Below are 21,610 nucleotides of genomic sequence, written 5' to 3'. Positions count from 1 at the left end.
ACATATATTGAAAAAAACATTTTCAGATCTGACTAGACATATGATCAATTATCCCTCTACCTGAATATATGGCTGTATCATGTATCTAGCCATTGGCCCCGCTAAGATTTATAATGCACCCAAAATTATCTAACTGACACAAACCAGCTTACAAACTATTAGGTTGCTGTAAAGCAAATGGCAAAAACCGTGATTACTTTTGCAGCAACCTAATAGTAAACCATCTGCTCTTCATCATTTTTGTCTCAGCTCAAATGTCACATCCTCCTGGAGGTCCTCCAGGACTACCCCAGATAAAGCCCTCCAGTCACTCTCTATCCTGTTACCCTATTTTATTATCTTCTTAGAATTTGTTATTAGTTGAAATCATATGTATTTATTTATTTATTTATCTACTAACAATTTTTCGTTTACCCCCACTAGAAACTATGCTAGGACAGGGACTTTGTCTCTCTGTTCACACTGCTGTGTCCCTGCATGTGGAGCAGTATCTGGCGACAGATAATTACTAAATGGAAGAAAACATTTTGAAACTGCCACCAGGTGCAGATCAACTAGTAAATGCTACTAAAGCTAGAGATATTTTGTAAAGTAATTTTTAATTGTCCACTAAAACTGCATGAACCTGGCACGTCCTGTGAATAGGAAAGTAAGTATAAACACAGTCTCCATGCACACTTGACCCACTTTTCAGTCACACATAATACATATATACCTAGTGTTATAGGTCAGGTTCCCCAAGAAATAGACTCTGAGATGGAGATCTGTGTGCAGAAAGTTTACTGGAGAGTGCTGTTGAGTTCAACATTCATCGGGGAGTGAGGCAGGAAATGAAGCTAAATGGGCAGAGAGAGAAGCTGGGCTGCAATGTAGTCAGAATGAAGGCTTCTGCCCATGCCCTGGAGAGCTGAAGCTGGGCGGACCTACAGAGTTAGCCCAGGTTGATGCAAAGGGGCCTATACACCCCTGCATAGATTCCAGGAAGGAGGCATAACCTCAGGGAAGGCAGCTATCTTCAGCCGAGGCAATTCCCACCTGCTGGGGAAATACATCCTTCAGGTCTGAAGGGGCTGCACAGGACAGCACTACCTATCATTACTTTTATCAGTAGAAAAAGGTAACTGGACCCAAACATAGACTTCTAAACAGTCCAAAATAAAGAAAAATCCTGACTCACATTACTATAGTGTAGGAAACCCAGTTGATATTAGCAATGTCATGTATAATATCACTATTTTTAATAGAAATAAGTTAGTAGAAAATCAGAATGGCATTAATCATTGCTGCAAGTCAAGCAACACATAGATTTTAAAATGCTATTCGAGGGGCACATGTTCTCAGGACCTCCTGAGGGCTGTGTAACAGGCAAAATTTAAATTTTTAAAAATAAAATAAATGCTATTAGAAATTATAAAACGTTGCTCATGTGAAAGACAGAAGGGAAACATGAATTCTAAACTAAACCACCTGTCTGTAATGCAGTTTAATTTTTGTGATTTTTGAAATATTTTCTAGTTAAAAAATACTTTTAAGTCAGGTGTGGTGGCTCACACCTATAATCCCAGCACTTTGGGAGGCCGAGGCAGACAGATCACAAGGTCAAGAGTTCGAGACCAGCCTGGCCAACATGGTGAAACCCCATCTCTACTATAAACACAAAAAATTAGCCAGGCGTGGTGGCAGGCACCTGTAATCCCAGCTACTCAGGAGGCTGAGGCAGGAGAATTACTTGAACCTAGGAGGCGGAGGTTGCAGTGAGCTGAGACCATGCCACTGCACTCCAACCTGGGCAACAGAGCGAGACTCTGTCTCAAAAAAAGGAAAACCTTTTAAACAAAATCAGCAAGATGCATCACCATTTCAAGATACTGTGGGAAATATGTGGCAGAAGACATCCATATATCTACTGAACTTGAGGATAAGAAGGGAAAACAAGTTTAGAAACAGATGTAAGTGTATGTCCTCCTTTAGTTCATCTGCCTAAGAATGCAGAAGAGCTGATGGCAAACATTTAAAACTACCATAATACCAGGCTGGATGTGGGGGCTCACGCTTGTAATCCCAGCACTTTGGGAGGCCGAGGCAGGAGGATCACTTGTGACCAGGAATTTGAGAACAGCCTGACCAACATAGTGAGATCTCATCTCTATTTAAAAATTTAAAATAAAACTTTGAGCTACCAATAAGCTAGGCATGGTGGCTTACGCCTGTAATCCCAGCACGTGGGGAGACCGAGACATCAGATCACCTAAGGTCGGGAGTTTGAGACCAGCCTGGCTAATATGGTGAAACCCAATCTCTACTAAAAATACAATAATAATAATAATAATAATAATAGCTGGGTGTGGTGGTGGGTGCCTGTAATCCCAGTTACTTGAGAGGCTGAGGCAGGAGAATAGCTTGGACCCAGGAGGCGGAGGTTGCAGTGAGCCAAGATCGTGCCACTGCACTCCACCCTGGTTGACAGAGTGAGATGCCATCTTAAAAAAAAAAAAAAAAAACTGAAAACTACCATAATAGAGTAACTCAGCGTTTCCTAAAGCATGCTCCACAGAACACCATTCCACAAGATAGGGATAAGTGTTTTACATAAACATACTCACACAGACAAGACACAATAGCCAATGAGTCGGGAAAAACTGGGTTAACTAAGTTTAACAAGTTTCCTTACTGCAGGACTTCTTGGGGGCCTTTATTTAACACTAATTTACTATATGGCATTCCCCAACTTATTTTTTTCTTGGATAATTATATGGGACACGTGTTCTGCAGCACATATTTTGAGAAATTGTGTTCTAACATCATAATTTTTATTATAAATATGCTTCTAAAATGTAGATTCATTTTTAATGTCCTGTTTTTCATTGACAGCTAAATTATTAAGTGTTCCCAACATTCTCCAGAATGCATAGGAAGAACTAAGCTCAATGGTGGCCATCAAGTTTCCATAGCTGAGATCCTCTCTAGGGCAAATCTCACCACACATATACACACACACACAACACATATGCAATCACAAAAGACAGCAAAACAAATATTTAAAGCCAAATCAGGTCACAGTTCTAGAAGCTTTGGGATGTACCTGGATGTTGTAGCAAGCTCGCTGCTGAACATGTTTCTGTGGCTGGACATCACTCTCCACCCCCAGAGACCTGACCTCTGTCCTTGAGGCACAGGTGTCAGGCATGGAAAACTGAACAGTAGCAAATGGATACCAATCCGAGGGAATTTCTTGGTCTGATCCAAGCTCTAGTTTGTATGACAGACAATGGGGATGATCAAGACCTTGAGGGAAAAAAAACCAAATAGTCAAAGTATTTTAAGGGCCATTGAACATTTCTCTTGAACATAAAAGGCACTCATCTCTCTCCTTAATAAGGAATTTCATTATCACTGCAGCAGTGCAAATTCCATTTAAACAACATACCATGAAAATCTACAATTTTGCACCAACTAGGGGGAAAGCTGTCTGCCATTTTTAAGTACTAGCTTTAAAAACAAGTAAGACTTTATTAATATTTTGAATAAGAATGGTAAAAATTTAAAAATAAAAAAATAAAAAATATATTACTATATGCAGGCACAGATGAACTCCTAAAAATGTTTTCAATTAGAAATATTACTATATTTAACAAATTATATTAGTATATAATATAACAATATAATTACTATATTATACTAATATAATTTGCTAAATATTTATTTTAAGCAAATTTTTTAATATTAATGTTTACTTTATATTAAACAATATAGTAATATTATTAAACTTAATTGTTTTCCTTAATTAAAAGATATGAGTAATATTTATATTAAACATAATTATTTGGCTACAATGTGCTCAAGACCTGTACAAGCCTCTTTCTCTTAGACTGAGTAATGTCTTATAATTATTAATTTATTCATTTCCTTACCATCTATTTACAGATAACTCAAAAATAAACTTCAGCCCAAATTAAGTCGTATTATTTTAAAATTCTGATTTTTAAAAGTTAAACTTAACTTTTCAGAAAATGTTCCAGGCCAAGAATACTTTTTTCAGTGGAACAAATTATTTTTCCCTACTGTTAATTCTCACTCATCCTTCCAAAATACTTTGACTGGAACAGCTATACAGAGTAGAGATGGGCATATTGGCCTTTAATATTTTAATCTAATATTGGTTTTCACTCAATTTGTCACTTATTGAGCATCTGTGCTGTGCCAGGCCAGGTTCAGTGCCAGACCCAAAGATATTGGATATATTTCAAAGATTTTAGATGGAGTCATATAGTGTGTGTGTGTGTGTGTGTGTGTGTGTGTGTGTGTTATAAGGAAATGAAAAATATTTTCATTGTAATCACTGTAGCAGCTTTACAAACATTCTGTGATTCTGTTGCATTGTTCATAGCATCTCCATATCCAATGTGGCTATCTTTACTTAAATAAATGTATGACATAAAGAGTAATTTCAAGAACCAGATTAAATTACTGTAACACTGACATAGCTGGAGAAAGAGCATTTCCATCAGAATATAGCTTTAGGCACAAAAACAAGGGTTTAAAGGATTTCACTTAATTCTTAAAAGATAAATTACCTTTCCTTCCATACAACCTGTTTCTTGTAGGGTGACTAATAGAATTCTAAGACTGTAAAAAGCCTTGAGAAGTCATCAATCAATTAACCAACAGATGCTCATTAGCCATCTCTACCACTTACAAGAAGGGTAGGACAACAGTGGCCTCTGAGGTGCTCTTAACAACCGGATCACTGCAGGCAAGTGATAACTTCATTCTCATACACACACACCCAGAGAGACTGCATACTCCATTACTCTTTCTAGTCCTCTGTCTGCAGTGAGGATACAGTTAAGTTCATTTACACTTACTGCAGGCACTCTTCAGTCTTGTTATGGCAAAGTGATTAAGGCTAGGGTTACAAATTGCTTATCTCTCTGGGCCTCAGTTTCTCCATCTAAAAATGTGGATAATGAGGATAACCTGAACCTTATAAGGGCTGTTGTGAGGATTAACCAGTTCATATGCATACAGCACTGGGGCAGTAGTATTCCATAGCAATGTAGATGAGCTAGACATATTATTTTGCAAAGTGCTTTTCAATTATAAAGCCAGTATTATTTAATTACTGTAATTTTGCTAATAAAGGGACTGTGAATGCTACACAGAGTTAAAAATTATACTAGACATGATCTGATTTGACACACTTTATAAGAAAAAATTATTTGGGGAAATTTTATGATGAAAATTGAAGAACTAAACACAAATTGAAGACTTAGTGGTACAAAAAATGTCAGAAACAAAACCTTTCTACCTGCTTTTCTTTAAAAATGGTAAAAGCCTTTTTCCTTTCAAGTTTTCTGGCTTATTTTTTATGGCTTTTGAAAATGCTAAATGCTCTACAATGTTTAGTAACACACTCCGTCTTCAGACTTTCTGCCCCACAGGGACAGGTGTCACGTCTGTCCTTAGCACAATGTCTGTCATGTTTGGGGCTTAACAGATTATTTTCAAATTTACCAATTAATGAATAAAAGACAGAGGAAAATCATGTTGTCTCAGTGCTGACCACCAGGGGGAACTGTCCAGCTTTGGTCATTGTTCACTCAACATAATTCCTTTTCTTAGGACGGGAAACGTAAATCACAAAATCTTAGGTCTAGTTAATATCCAGTCCCTCTTGAACCAAAATATTTTACACCTGAAACTGAACTGTTAGAGGGCTGAAGGGAAAGAATAGCAAGAGGATGACAGAAGTGGAGGAGGAGAGAGCAACCAATGTGCTGATGACAGAGCAGAAGAAAAAAAAGAAAAATCGAAAAATTGGGAAGTTAGAGGTAGATATATTTAATTGATCCTCCACCACTCTCACTCCCCTTAATAATTCTGTGCCACCTGAGAACTCATGGACACAGGAAGGGGAACATCACACTCCGGGGACTGTTGGGGTGGGGGGAGGGGGGAGGGACAGCATTAGGAGATACACCTAATGCTAAATGACGAGTTAATGGGTGCAGGAAATCAACATGGCACATGGATACATATGTAACAAACCTGCACATTGTGCACATGTACCCTAAAACCCTAAAGTATAATAAAAAATAATAATAATAATAATAATAAATGAACACTAACTGGAAAAAAAAAAAAAAAAAAATCTGCCACCATATACACCTCCTCTGGCTAACCAGCATCCTCATTTGTCTTCAGCTGTCTTTCTCTTTCTTCCTTTCTCTTTCTCTCTCTCTCTACCACCCCAACAAAGCCTTAGCTCCTCTGCTGTCATTCACACCTTAGTATGAATGAAGTCTGTGAGCTACTGCCTCAGGCAAACCTTTGTTGCAAAATGAAAGACCTGCCCACTGTTGAAGGAATACTAAGCATTGACAAGCTGGTTAGAAGGGACATTAAGGGACCAGCAGCCCTCCGCACCTTTCCAGAAATCACAGGTGATTTCCCCAATAAAAAAGTTCAATCCTGATCCCTCAAATTCCCAGGAAGGAAAAAAAATAAAAAATAAAAAAGTTTTATAATTAGAGCATAGTAGACTAGTTTATATGTTCTTACCAGGTGCGGTAGCTTATACCTATAATCCCAGCACTCGGAAGGCCAAGGCGGGTGGGTTGCCTGAGCTGAGGAGTTCGAGACCAGCCTGAGCAACATGCCAAAACCCCATCTCTACCAAAAATACAAAAAATTAGCCAGGTGCGGTGGCATGTGCTGTGGTCCCAGCTACTTGGGAGGCTGAGGTGGGAGGATGGCTTGAGCCTGGGAGGTAGAGGTTGCAGTGAGCTGAGACCTCGCCAGTGCACTCCAGTGCTATTCATTCAGTTTCCATTTTCAAAGTATCTTTTCAAATAATGCAAAGTCTTCAGAAACTATCTTGAAAAGGATAAAATTTTAAAGAGCTTTTTAAAAACTTTATGTTCTCTAAATACACAACTGATCTAAAAGTCATATAGAAAAATGGAGATGCATTCTGGGATCCTGCTATTCTAAGTGTGTTCCTTGGGCCAGATGCATTGGCGTCACATCAGCACTTGTTAGAAACACAGTATTCCAGATCCCACTTGCTCAGTCAGAATCCACAATTTAACAAGGTGATTCCCGGGCACACAAAAGTTTGAGAAGCACTGCCTTAGGACAAAGATTTCCTCTCTGCTCCAACCTTATTATTACCATACTTCTCAAGAGGCAAATTAGGTTATAGCCTGCCTTGGCACCCTCTCGCTCTCTGCATTGCCCTCCCCACCCCCTCAACGGAGAAGCTTGGGGCAGGGCCCTGTAATCCCAGAAATGTCCTGCCCCAAGCCAGGCCCACAGCTGCACCATGCCCTCTGGACGCCACCTGACACAGCCTCACTGTGTTTTCCCTGGGCATCCTCTTTGTGCACAGACCTGATCTCAATAAATCAGCTGTGATCCCAAAGGATTTGTTCAGTGAATTATCACTGTGTAATTGACTGAAATGCCTGTAAAATGTTGTCCTGTGTGGGCCTGGTGATATGACGGTTTTACAAAAGAATTCCTGAAGGCCAAGATCAGGTCCAGCCAGTTTCCCTGGAAATGTCCATTCTTGTCATTGTTCTTGGTGAGCTCCACTGCTAATAAATACTCATGGGAGGCCGGGCGCAGTGGTTCATGCCTATAATCTCAGCAATTTGGGATGCCAAACTGGGCAGGTCACGAGGTCAGGAGTTTGAGATCAGCCTGGCCAATATGGCGAAACCCCATCTCTACTAAAAATACAAAAATTAGCCAGGCGTGGTGGTGCGCACCTGTAGTCCCAGCTACTCGGGAGGCTGAGGCAGAAGAATCTCTTGAACCCAGGAGGTGGCAGTTGCAGTGAGACTGGGTGCCATTGCACTCCAGCCTGGGTGGCAGAGTGAGACTCTGTCTTATAAATAAATAAATAAATAAATATTCAAGGGAGAGCAATAACAGAGCTCTAGAAGACACACGCATGTGCAGAGCAGGGAGGAGTGATCTCTGCCTAGGGGATCAGGTCAGTAGTTCTCAACCCTGGCTGCATGAGCCTTTATAAACATCAGTACCTGGGCCCCCTCTTCACAGAGCCTGATTAGTAGGGGATGGGGCCCAAATATGGGTATGTGTTTGAAGCTTTAATGATGCTAACATGTGGCCAGGGCTGGGAAACAGAATTTAAAAGGATGGATGATGAGAAGATCCCAGGCTATCTTGGCTAATGGCACCGTTGCCCACCTATCCACCAAAGCCAGAGCCCCTGACCTTGTCCCATTCCCTCCCTTTCCCTCATGCCCATAGAGAATCTGTCATCACTTAGCGGCACCTCCCCTGAATTCACTCACCCATCTCTTGCCTCTCTCTCTGCCACTGCCTTTGCTCAGCATCCCTCACCTCCTCCCAACTTCCCTGTGTCTACAATCTACTCCTAAATCTTTCCTCTGCACCACATGCCAGCCTTTCTGAAACAAGATATGATTCTGTAGCAGTCACGCCTGAAAACAACCCCGAGGCCTTGTTGACAGATAAACTTCACACCCCACAGCATGGCCCACAAGGTCTTAATACACTAGTCTCTTCCCCCACCACTGCTTCAGCCCCAAAACTTAGGTAAGATCCCCCACCCACACACCTGTGCTTCTGCTGTTTCTTTCTTTGATGGAAACTCTATTGACTCTCCCAGCCATCAGCTCTTCAGCAAAGCCCTCCCTAGTCCCCAGGCAGTTTATCACCCTTTCCTCTGGGATCCCTAAGTGCACATGTTTGTCCAAGCCTGGAACTATGCACTTTTCCACAGTGCGTTTGGGTAGCTGCTTCAGAGTCTGTCTCACCTTCTAGACTGTTAAGTTTCTGGTAGAGTAGGAATCATGTTTGTTTCTGTATCTCCTAAACACTCAGCACAGAACCTATACCTAGAAGAAATTTAGTAGATGTTTGTGGAGTAAATGAGTGAGCCTCCTCAACAAATTCTTGTTGATTGAATCAGTTAACTACACCATTAACTCTGAAAAAAATGCAGTGTTATAAACAGGATCATTTTCACAAAAAGCTTCATACATGTCTGCACTCCCAAAATTAGAAAAGATGATTGGTATAGTTTCTCAATTTGAAAAATAAGTGTGGTTAGCCTGGTCAGGCTTTAGCCAAGCACTTATTTCCTTCAGGGCCTCCCGGAGCACCTGCTCTAAGTAGAGCAATAGGAATGGACTACAAATGGGGCCTGTGCTCTTGTCCCTCTGACACCACGTGGACAAGCCCGCAGCCTGAGCCTATTGTGCTTCTCTCAAAAGCATAATTACCACTTCAAGTCTAGGCAAAAAATGCTTTGGGCCTTTTGTTCCAGTCCTCAAGACCATCTCTAGGATCAACGGAAAACTACAGGAGTTAGTTTATCACCCAGATTTCAGGGGAAACCTGCAGATCCAGGAGGTTCCAATAGGCATTCCAGCCTGCCTGACTTTCTGCCTGCCTCTCTTTCCCTTTTTGTTTAGCAAAACAAAAGCCAATACTCTGATTTTGTTTAAACCCTCTAACCTAAAACTAGCACAAATATCTTTTAGAACAGACCATTTGGAACCCTGTATGAAGACCTTAAAACTGGTTTCTCTGGCATGGTGATGCAAATGGTTCAATTTGCCTCTCTAGCCAAGTTATAAAAGAAAGCAGGGGCCAGGCACGGTGGCTCACACCTATAATCCCAGCACTTTGGGAGGCCGAGGCGGGTGGATCACCTGAGGTTGGGAGTTCGAGACCAGCCTGGCCAACATGGTGAAACCCCATCTCTACAAAAAATATAAGAAATTAGCCAGATGTGGTGGTGTGGGCCTGTAATCCTAGCTACTTGGGAGGCTGAGCCACTACAATTGCTTGAACCCAGGAGGGAGCGGTTGCAGTGAGCCAAGATTGCACCACTGCACTCCAGCCTGGGCAACAGAGCAACACTCCATCCAAAAAAAAGAAAGCAGGAAACATTATCTCTGTGGATTATATCATAGAAGATACTGACCTTCCCTCCCATCACAGCAGAGTTGATCAGAATGTGCTGTTTGAGACCATTCACTGTGAGCACGCTGCACCATCACCACCTCACTCTGCCCTAAGCCTGAGCTACCCTTGCTAGTTTGGGGGAACTGAACATAATTAATCTGAGTCTTGAGAACGCTGTGGGGTGAAAGTTGGCATTAATGAAGAAGGGTGTGGGGTGTCAGGAAGAAAGACAATGTAGGAACTTCCCTTCTGCACAGGTTCCTGGAGCTCCTCAGCTCACCAGGCGTGTGTCTCTCACCTGAAGGATCCTGCCCATAGCTCAAGCTCTCATCAGTCAACAGACGTTAAACCCACAAACAGAGAGTCATGGACAAGGTGGTCCCATGGCCTCCAGGGTGCGGGCAGTGCTGCCCCTCAAGTCAATTGTAGTCTGGGGCTTGCTCTTCTGGTTCTACAACTTTACAACACCTGGAGAGCAGTGTTCTTCCCTCTGGCTACACCTTATATCTGGAGAGATCTTCAAATACTTGGATTCTGGCTCCGCCCCCCCACCCCCGCCAGAGATTCTGATTTAATTAGCATGAAATGAAGCCTGAACATTGAGATTATTTAAAAGCTTTCAAGTTATTCTAATATAGTCAGGTTTGGCCAGGTGTGGTGGCTCACACCTGTAATCCTAACACTTTGGGAGGCCAAGGCAGGTGGATCACTTGAGGCCGAGAGTTCAAGACCAGTCTGGCCAACATGGGAAAACCCCGTCTCTACTAAAAATACAAAAACTAGCCAGGTATGGGGGCTCACGCCTGTCATCCCAGCTACTCAGGAGGCTGAGGCAGGAAAATCACTTGAACCTGGGAGGCAGAGGTTGCAGTGAGCTATCGCACTGCACTCCAGCCTGAGCAACAGAGTAAGACTCCATCTCAAAATAATAATAATAATAATAATATAGCCAGGTTTGAGAAACACTGCCATAAGTCCACCCCAAAGAAAAATGCTTCCTCTGAAGTCCACAGCCTGGAGGGGCCTAGATGAGCTTAAATTTCTCTGAAGGACTACAGCAGCTGTGAGCCATCTGGAAACAGGGATCATATTTTTATTTATCTTTATCCCCAGCACTTGATGTGGCACTTGGTGTACAGTAAGTATTCAGTAAAGATTTGGATGGATGGGCCGGGCGCAGTGGCTCAAGCCTGTAATCCCAGCACTTTGGGAGGCCGAGGCGGGAGGATCACAAAGTCAGGAGTTTGAGACCACCCTGGCCAATATGGTGAAACCCTGTCTCTACTAAAATACAAAAATTAGTCAGGCATGGTGGTGGGCACCTGTAGTTCCAGCTACTCCAGAGGCTGAGGCAGGAGAATCACTTGAATCCGAGAGGCGGAGGTTGCAGTAAGCCGAGATTGTGCCACTGCACTCCACCTGGGTAAGAAAGTGAGACCCCATCTCAAAAAAAAAAAAAAAGAAAAAAGTTTTGGATCAATGGATGGATGGATCGATGGATGGATGGAACGATGTATGGATGAATGCATCAACTCAGGTCCCCCAACCCCACCCCCAATTTAACTCCGGAGACCAGTGACCAGTGTTCTGCTACGGGAAAAAAAAAAAAAAAAAACCAACAACCCTTAACTAAAATAGGGAAGAGCTCTAATTTTAAAATTTGGTTTTTGACTTTATTATATTATGCCCACTACTACTTACTTACTACTCCAAAATAAATGTGGTACTATAACTGTCTTTTCAAGTTCTGACTTCTAGATAATTTTTTATTTGCAAAATTTTTAAAAATTAACTGAATTTTTAACACTCAAATGTGTCCACCTAATTCTAAAACCACCAGTTTAGGCCAGATGAGGTGGCTCACATCTGTAATCCTAGCATTTTGGGAGGCCAACGTGGGAGGATCCCTTGAGCCCAGGAATTCAAGATCAGCCTGGGCAACATAGGGAGACCCCGTCTCTACTAAAAAACAAAAAATTAGCCAGGCACGATGGTATGCATCTGTAATCCCAGGTACCGAGGAGGCTGAGGCAGGAAGATCACTTGAGCCTGGGAAGTGGAGGCTGCCATGATCCTGCCACTGCACTCCAGCCTGGATGACAGAGTGAGATCCCACGTCAAAAACAAAAACAATACAAGTTGACAAAATGGGTGAATTCAGTCAACAAAAATCAATTTGGGTAAAAATGAAAGCAGTCTTATTTCAAAGAGCAGGGAGCAAACCTAAGGAAGAAGTGTTATCGGCTGAGAATGCAAAAAAGTTCAGGTATATTCATGGATAACAGATCTTTAAAGATTAATTAGGGAATCTCAGCTATATTAGAAATATTTTTAACATGTGAAGTTTATGGGTTAATCTCAACCATGGATATCAATGAATTTTCTCTTAGTGTCACCATCTACAACAAATTGCTAGCCTAGCATGGTATTTCGTATGATATTTTAAAAATGTTCAACAGTTAAAGTTATCTGGTAGAAATAGGTGCAAAAGAAAACAAATAAACCAGCTGTTTAGCTAAATGTTCCATCTCCCACCCCAAAGCACGGCCTCAGCTGACAAATTGCCATCTGTCTCTACCTGGTTTCAACCCAAGGAGAAAGGTGAGAATATTTAAGCTATTTCCCATGAAAATAAACTTGGGGTGTTGAATATTTACTTGAATTTTTGTCTGGAAGCCGATCTATCTTCCATAGTACTGCCTGGTAGGCACTCTCATATTTTGCTGACCCCACAGTGACTTGAATGACAGGTTCAGATTCAAGTTCATGTAAACTCCCCAGACATGCCCGGCGGTTCATTTTGGCTTTCAGAGACTTCTGCCTCTGGAGGTTCATGGTCCAAAGGGCCTTGATCCACTGCGATGGGACAGGAAAGTGTATCATTATATTGTCACAGGACCTTAAGGAGCCAGCATAGGATGACTTCTGCGCCAATGGGGCCATGTTGACAAAAGCCTGAAGTTCCACGTATGCTTCCTGGACAACCACTACAGACTTCAAGGAAAAGGGAAGATCATCCCCATTATACAAAGTCTTGAAACGCATCAGCTCAAACCGGCAGGCATCCAGAGGTGCAAACTTAATGATTCTTGATTGCTCAAATTCTTGTACTTTCACACACTTACGAAAATGGTAGTCAAGAATATCAATCCCCTTTTTTTCTGAGTCCTTCTCATAATAGGATTCATCTCGCTTCGGCAGCTCAAGGTCATTCAAGGTTAAAAAGCATTCCAGGTTCCCATTCACAAAGCAGAGGCAATAAATTTGAGTTATCACAGCACTTTCAACCAATTTTCCTTCTTTTGTGACTTTACCCCAAAAGTTGTCCACAATTTCCAAGGAAATTTCTTGCTCCTCGTAGTTCTTTTTTGGTTTTGAAACAGCTGGCAACTTCATCAGCTCCTCCTCCACAGTAGTCAGAAAGTCAAGGAAGTCATGGTACGATGTGGACCCCAACTTCAGCATCTGCTCTATGTCTGGTTCATGAACTACTTCTGTCTTAGAATGGTATTTCCTTTTTTCTGTGTAAGACACATGTTCAATCTTCACAGTGTGGATTTTTCCTGCTACACTGAAGTTCTCAACCTTGGGTTCAGAAAGCCTACAATATGGATCAAGCTGTATCTCTTTAAATGGTTTTTCTAATCCCTGTTCATAATACATCTGCAAAATTCCTCCAGGCAAAACTTTCAGAAAAATTGGTCCCCATTGCCGGGAAGACATCATATTCTTCTTCTCAGGAATTCTCAGCATGAAAGACCATCCAGCTTTTGGCTGACTCCTGAAGAGTGTGTGGGGGACAAAGGAAGAGGCATTTTCTTCAGCACATAGACAGTGCATAGACAAACTTCTAAGTGAGTCTTGGTTCTCAGCTGACTGGAGATGTTCAAGCTTCTCACAGATATAGTTGAGTGAACACTTATTTAGGCTTTTTTGATCAATAGGCATCTCCTTGTCTCTTGATGAGAACATCTTTTTGCTTCCTGGTAGGTCAAGGGTGATCTGGGAATCACTGCCTTCATCTTTCCAAAATGGACTTGAAAAAGCACAGTCCTCTCGAAAATACTGAAACTGGGGGAGATCATCACTTTGGAATCCTAGGCTTTCAGCCTGTTGAGGGTTAACTTCATCTGGAAGACTTACTTTGGGAGCTGGATGTGTACATGAGTGGTCACTGGGTAACAAGGCATGGGATAAACATGTTGGTCTGGTAGGCAGTAAGGAAGATTCTCCTCCTGATATTGTGAGTGGGCTGTCTGAAGATGATTCTGGAATAGGATAAAGCACATGAGTCCCTGATTTGGGGATGCCAGGAAAACCTGGGAAGTCTTTGGTAGGTGTAGAAAGAGGAGAGTTACTTGGAGGTCCTGGACTGAAATAAAAGTCTACAATGGGGGAGGAGAGAGGGGTGCTGCTGGTGGAGGAAGATCCACTGGGAAATTCCCTGAGGCCAGGAAGGTTCAACTTCAGTCCATTTGGTCTACAGACACCTTGATTCTCCAGAGGAAAATTCTTTGACTTTTGAGAAGACTGAAAAGCAGGATCATCATCAAAGGTGACCCAGTTGCCTGGGTTTGTGGAGCACATCTTCGGGATCAGATTGTGGTCTTGTCAAGAAATCAAATAGGTTGTCTCTGTTAAAAAAATAAAATAAAGAGAAAATGGGTATATAAAATGAAGGGGGGAATCATTATTAAATGTCTTTAGTTCTGATAAATGCTTAAAAATTATAATTCTGTTGGTGGCTAAGTGGATTAAAAAAAAAACATGATCCAACTATATGCTGTCTATAAGGAACTCACTTTAGATTTAGGGAGACACATATGCTGAAAGTGAAAGGATGATAAAAGATATTCCATGCAAGTGTTATCCAAGAGAGAGCAGGAGTAGCCATACTTAAGCAAAATAAACTTTAAGTCAAAAACTATCATAGGAGACAAAGAAGGACATTATATAATGATAAAAGAGTCAATTCACTAGGAAGACATAACAATTATAAATATATATTAACCCAGCTGGGAATGGTGGCTCACAACTGTAATCCTACCACTTTGGGAGGCCAAGGCAAGGGGTCACCTGAGGTCAGCAGTTCGAGACCAGTCTGGCCAACATAGCAAAACCCTGTCTCTACAAAAAAATACAAAAATTAGCCTAGCATAGTGGTGGGCACCTGTAATCCCAGCTACTCGGGAAACTGAGGCAGGAGAATCTCTTGAACCTGGGAGGCAGAGGTTGCAGTGAGCTGAGATAGTGCCATTGCACTCCAGCCTGGGTGACAGAGTGAAACTCCACCTCAAAATATATATATATTTATATATCCAACATCAGAGCACCCAAATATATGAAGCAAACATTAACAGAACTGAAGGGAGAAATAGATAGCCACTCACTAATAATTGGAGATTTCAACACCATACTTTCAACAATACACAGAACATCCAGACAGAAGACCACTAAAAAAACAATAGACTTGAACACTATAAACTAAACTAAACTGCCAGTCCTATACAGAACATTCCACCTAACAGCAGCAGAACACATATTCTTCTCAAGCACACACAGAACATTCGCCAAGGCAGATCACGTTAGGTTACAAAACAAATCTTAACAAATGTGAGAAGATTGAAATCACACAAACATTTTTTCTAACCACAGTGGAATAAAACTAGAAATTAATAATAGAAGGAAAACTAAAAAATTCACAAATATTTGAAAATTAACATACTCTTGAACAACCAATGGATCAAAGAAGAAATAAAAAAGGAAATTAGAAAATATCTTGAGACAAATGAAAATGAAAACACGGCACACCAAAATTTATGGCATGCAGCAAAAGCAGTACTCACAAGGAACTTTATAGCCACAAATGCGCCACTGCACTCCAGCCTGGGCAACACAGCGAGACTCCATCTCAAAAAAAAAAAAAAACACGAAGAAAAAAGAGGGCTGGGTGCAGTGGTTCACATCTATAATCCCAGCACTTTGGGAGGCTGAGGAGAGCAGATTACCTGAGGTCAGGGGTTCGAGACCAGCCTGTCCAACATGGAGAAACCCCATCTCTACTAAAAATACAAAAAATTAGCTGGGCGTGGTGGCGTACGCTTGTAATCCCACCTAGAAAATCGCTTGAGCCCGGAGGCAGAGGTTGCAGTGGGCAGAGACTGCATCATTACTCTCCAGCCTGGGCAAGGAGAGCGAAATTTTGTCTCAAACAAAAAAAAAAGTGATGTTGAAAAAACTTGATATCCAACGCAAAAGAGTGAAACTAAACTGTAATCTTACACCAGAGATGTCCAATCTTTTGGCTTCCCTCAGCCACATTGGAGGAAGAAGAATTAAGGCCAGGCACAGTGGCTCACGCCTATAATTCCAGCACTTTGGGAGGCCAAGGTGGGTAGATCACTTGAGGTCAGGAGTTCGAGACCAGCCTGGCCAACATGGCAAAACCCAGTCTCTACTAAAAATACAAAAGTTAACCAAGCATGGTGGTGGGTACCTGCCCAAAAATTAGCCAGGCATGGTGGTGGGCAGGAGAGCTGCTTGAACCTGAGAGGAGGAGGTTGCAGTGAGCTGAGATCGCACCATTGCAGTCTAGCCTGGGCAACAGAGAGAAACTCTATCTCAAAAAAAAAAAAAAAAAAGGAAGGAGGAGAGGAGGAGGAGAAGCAGGAGGAGGAGGAGGAGGAGGAGAAGGAGAAGGAAGAGAAAGAGGAGGCGGAGAAGGAGAAGGAGAATTAGAATTGTGTTGGGCCACACAAAAAATACACTAACACTAAAGATAGCTGATGAGTTAAAAAAAGAAAAAAAAAAGATCTCATGTTTTAAGAAAGTTTACAAATTTGTGTTGGGCAGCATTCAAAGCCGTCCTGGACTACATGTAGCCTGTGGGCTGCAGGTTGGACAAGGTTGTCTTATATCATACACAACCATCAACTCAAAATGGATGAAAGAGGCTGGGTGCAGCGGCTCACACCTGTAATCCCAACAACTTTGGGAGGCCAAGGTGGGTGGATCACCTGAGGTCAGGAGTCCAAGACCAGCCTGGCCAACATGGTGAAACCCTGTCTCTACTAAAAATACAAAAAAATTAGCCAGGCCTGGTGGCATACACCCGTAATCCAAGCTACTTGGGAGGCTAAGGCAGGGGAATTGCCCGGGAGGCAGAGGTTGCAGTAAGCCGAGGTTGTGTCACTGCACTTCAGCCTGGGCGACAGAGCGAAACTCCATCTCAAAAAAAAATAGGAAAAAGACTTAAACATAAGACTTGAAACTATAAAACTCTGTTTTTTTGTTTTGTTTTGTTTTTTTGTTTTTGGCCAGGCACAGTGGCTCATGCCTGTAATCCCAGCACTTTGGGAGGCCGAGGCGGACAGATCACCTGAGGTCAGGAGTTCGAGATCAGCCTGGGCAACATGGTGAAACCACGTCTCTACTAAAAATACAAAAAATAGCCGGGAGTGGTGGTGCACGCCAGTAATCCCAGCTATTCAGGAGGCTGAGGCAGGCGAATTGCTTGAACCCAGGAGGTGGAGGGAGCAGTGAGTCAAAATTGTGCCATTGCACTCCAGCCTGGGCAACAAGAGTGAATCTCCACCCCTACAAAAAACAAACAAACAAAAAACCTTTGTTTTTTTCTTGAGACGGAGTCTCGCTCTGTCGCTCAGGCTGGAATGCAGTGGCCCGATCTCGACTCACTGCAACCTCCGCCTCCCTGGTTCAATCAATTCTCCTCAGGAATTGAGCCTCCTGAGTAGCCGGGATTACAGGCACGCACCACCACGCCCGGCTAATTTTTGTATTTTTAGTAGAGATGGGGTTTCCCCACGTTGCTCAGGCTGGTCTCAAACTCCTGACCTCATAATCTGCCCACCTCGGCCCCCCAAAGTGCTGGGATTACAGGGATGAGCCACCGCACCCGGCGAAAACTATAAAACTCTTAGAAAAAAATGCAGAGGAAAATCTTCATAACATTGGTCTTGGCAACGATTTCTTGGATATGACAGCAAAGCACAGGCAACAAAAGCAAAAACAGAAAAGTGAGACACCATTAAAAGTTTCTGCACAGCAAAGGAAACAATCAACAGAGTAAAAAGGTAACATAAAGAATAGGAGAAAATATTTGCAAACAGTATTTCTTTCTTTCTTTTTTTTTTTTTTTTTTTTGAGATGGAATCTCGCTCAGTCGCCCAGGCTGGAGTGCAGTGGCGCGATCGCGGCTCACTGCAAGCTCCGCCTCCCAGGTTCACGCCATTCTCTTGCCTCAGCCTCCAGAGTAGCTAGGACTACAGGCACCCGCCACCACGCCTGGCTAATTTTTTGTATTTTTAGTAGAGACAGGGTTTCACCGTGTTAGCCAGGATGGTCTCGATCTCCTGACCTTGTGCTCCGCCCGTCTCTGCCTCCCAAAATGCTGGGGTTACAGGCGTGAGCCACCGTGCCCGGCCTGCAAACGGTAATTCTTATAAGGAATTAATATCCAAAACATATAAGGAACCCAATAAACTCAACAGCAAGAAAATAAATAACGCAATTTAGTAATTGGCAAAGTACTTGAATAGACATGTCTCCAAAAAAGACATACAAATAGCCAGAAAATATATGAAAAGATGCTCAACATCACTAATCATCAGGAAAATGCAAATCAAAACTACAACAAGGTATCACCTCATACCTTTTAGAATGGCCATTATTTTCTTTTTTAAAAATAAATAAATAAATAAAAATAAAAAGGATAATATGACCAGGCACAGTGGCTCACACCTATAATCCCAGCACTTTGGAAAGGCAAGGCGGGAGGATCACTTGAGGTCAGGAGTTCAAGACCAGTCTGGCCAACATGGTGAAAACTAATCTCTACTAAAAATACAAAAATTAGCTGGGTGTGGTGGCGGGTGCCTGAAATCCCAGCTACTCAGGAGGCTGAGGCATGAGAATCACTTGAACCCGGGAGGCAGAGGTTGCAGTGAGCCAAGATCCCACTGCAGTGAGCCGAGATCCCACTGCACTCCAGCCTGGGCAACACAGTGAGACTCTGTCTAAAAAAAAAGGGGGGGGGGGCAACAACAAATATTGGCAAGGATGTAAGAAATCGGAACCCTTGTGCATTATTGCTGGGAATGTAAAGTGGTGCAGCCATTATGGGGAAAAATACGGAAGGCCCTCAAAAAATTAAAAATAGGGCCAGGTGCGGTGGCTTACACCTCTAATCCCAGCAGTTTGGGAGGCCAAGACAGGTGGATCACCTAAGACCAGGAGTTCAAGACCAGCCTAGCCAACATGGTGAAACCCTGTCTCTACTAAAACTACAAAATTAGCCGGGCGTGGTGGCACGCACCTGTAATCTCAGCTACTTGGGAGGCTGAGACAGGAGAATCGCTTGAACCCAGGAGGCAGATGTTGCAGTGAATGGGTATCACGCCATTGCACTCCAGCCTGGGCAACAAGAGCAAAACTGAATCTCGAAAAAAAAAAAAGCTAAGAATAGAACTACCGTATGATCCAGCAATCCCACTTCTGGGTATTTATCCAAAAGAATTTATTTATTTATTTTTATTTATTTATTTATTTATTTTTGAGACAGAGTTTTGTTCTTGTTACCCAGGCTGGAGTGCAGTGGCGTAATCTCGGCTCACTGCAACCTCTGCCTCCCGGGTTCAAGTGATTCTCTCCTGCCTCAGCCTTCTGAGTAGCTGGGATTACAGGCATGTACCACCATGTCCGGGTAATTTTGTATTTTTAGTAGAGATGGGGTTTCTCCATGTTGGTCAGGCCGGTTTCGAACTCCTGACCTCAGGTGATCCACCCGCCTTGGCCTCACAAAGTGCTGGGATTATAGGCGTGAGCCACTGCGCCCAGCCTATCCAAAAGAATTTAAAACAAGGTCTTGAAAAAATATTTGCACTCTCATATTCACTGCATCGTTATTTACAATAGTCAACGGATGGAAACAACCTAAATGTTCATCGATGGATGGATGCATAAAGAAAATGGAGTATACTCATACAATAGAATATTATTCAGTATTAAAAGGAAGAAAATTCTGGCACAGGATGCAACATAGATTAACCTTCAGCACATTATGCTAAGTGCAGTAAGCCCATCACAGAAGGACAAATCCTACATGACTCCTCTTATACGAAGTATGTAAAGTAGTCTAACTCATACCGCAGAAAGTAAAATGGCGTTTGCCAGGAACTGGGAGAAAGTAAAACTGGGAAGTTGCTGTTCAGTGGATATAGTTTCAGTTATGTAAGATGAAAAGGTTCTAGAGATTTGCTGTACAACAATGTGCATATCATTCATAACACTGTTTTTAACACTTAAAAACTTTTAAAAGAGTAGATTTCCTGTTGTGCAGTTTCATTTACCACAATTGAATAAAACTGGAATACATTTGAATCAACTCAATAAATCTTTATTTGAGTGATCACTATGTACCCAGACCTTGTTAGTATTGTGAAAAACACAGGAGGAGAAGATTAAAAATCCAATTTATAACGAACTTATAAGCCATTGACAATCCAAAAATATGGGAGGTTTATAGTTTAGAAGCATTTTCAAATTCATGATCTCATCAAAAAGACCCTGTGAAGCGTATTATTATTCCTGTTTCATAGCTGAGATGACTTGGCTTTAGGTTCATTGCCTAAAGTCGCCCAGCCAATAAGAGGTAGAGCCAGAATTTTTTAAATAAAAGCTTTATTGAGATATAATTCTTATACCATGAATTCACTCCTTTAAAAAAGTGTCAATTCAGTGGCTTTTAGTATGTTTAGTATGTTAACAGAATTGTGCAACCATCACAACTATCAAATTCCACAACATTCTTTTTTTTTTTTTGAGACAGAGTTGCGCTCTGTGGCTCAGGCTGGAGTGCAGTGGCATGATCTCGACTCACTGTAAACTCCGCCTCCAGGGTTCAATCGATTCTCCTGCCTCAGCCTCCCAAGTAGCTGGGATTACAGGTGCACACCACCACACCCGGCTAATTTTTGTATTTTTAGTAGAAACAGGGTTTCACCATGTTGGCCAGGCTGGTCTCAAACTCCTGATCTCAAGTCATCCACCTGTCTTGGCCTCCCAAAGTGCTGGGATTACAGGTCCAAGCCAGCACACCTGGGCAAATTCCACAACATTCTTATCATCCCAATAATAAATCCAGTATACTTATTAGTAGTCACTCCACATACTCCCCTCCCCACAGGCCCTGGAAACCACTAAACTACTTTCTGTCCCTATGAATTTGCCTATTCAGGACATTTCATATAAATTGAATCATACAACATGTGGCTTTTGTGTCTAGCTTCTTTCACCTAGCATCATGTTTCCAAGGTCATCCATGTGGTAGCACATATCACTGCTTCCTTCCTTTTCAAGGCTGAAGAGTAGTCCACTGCAGGGAAATATCACACTTTGTTTATCCATTTATCAGTTGATAGACATTTGGTTTGTTTCCACTTTTTAGTTATTTTGAATAATGCTGCTCTGAATATTTGTGTACAAGTTTCATGCGATCCTTTTTCTTCAGTATATACCTAGGTGTGGAAAAACCGGGATTTGAATACAGGTCACTTCAGCCCAACCTGATACAACAAATTACTGAAATTATTCTAATGACACCAGAGGCAGTGAAGTGTAAGGACCA

At 42.1% G+C, this 21,610-nt stretch overlaps 1 protein-coding gene across 1 annotated transcript in view; it reads right to left on the bottom strand.

Annotated features, from left to right (window-relative positions):
• Positions 1-21,610, bottom strand: part of STON1 (stonin 1) — a 66,653-nt gene that overhangs the window by 3,567 nt on the left and 41,476 nt on the right. Inside the window, exons 3-4 of the mRNA XM_030826983.1 lie at positions 12,624-14,600; positions 3,083-3,285 (exon numbers count right to left, since the gene is read on the bottom strand). Coding sequence (XP_030682843.1) covers positions 3,083-3,285; positions 12,624-14,553 — 2,133 coding nt within the window. The 5' untranslated portion in view covers positions 14,554-14,600. The remainder of the gene's footprint in view (positions 1-3,082; positions 3,286-12,623; positions 14,601-21,610) is intronic.

This window comes from Nomascus leucogenys, chromosome 14 (assembly GCF_006542625.1).
Source record: "Nomascus leucogenys isolate Asia chromosome 14, Asia_NLE_v1, whole genome shotgun sequence".
Lineage (NCBI taxonomy): Eukaryota > Metazoa > Chordata > Mammalia > Primates > Hylobatidae > Nomascus > Nomascus leucogenys.
Note: the sequence above shows the minus strand (reverse complement) of the source record. Positions and strands in the feature narration are given on the sequence as shown.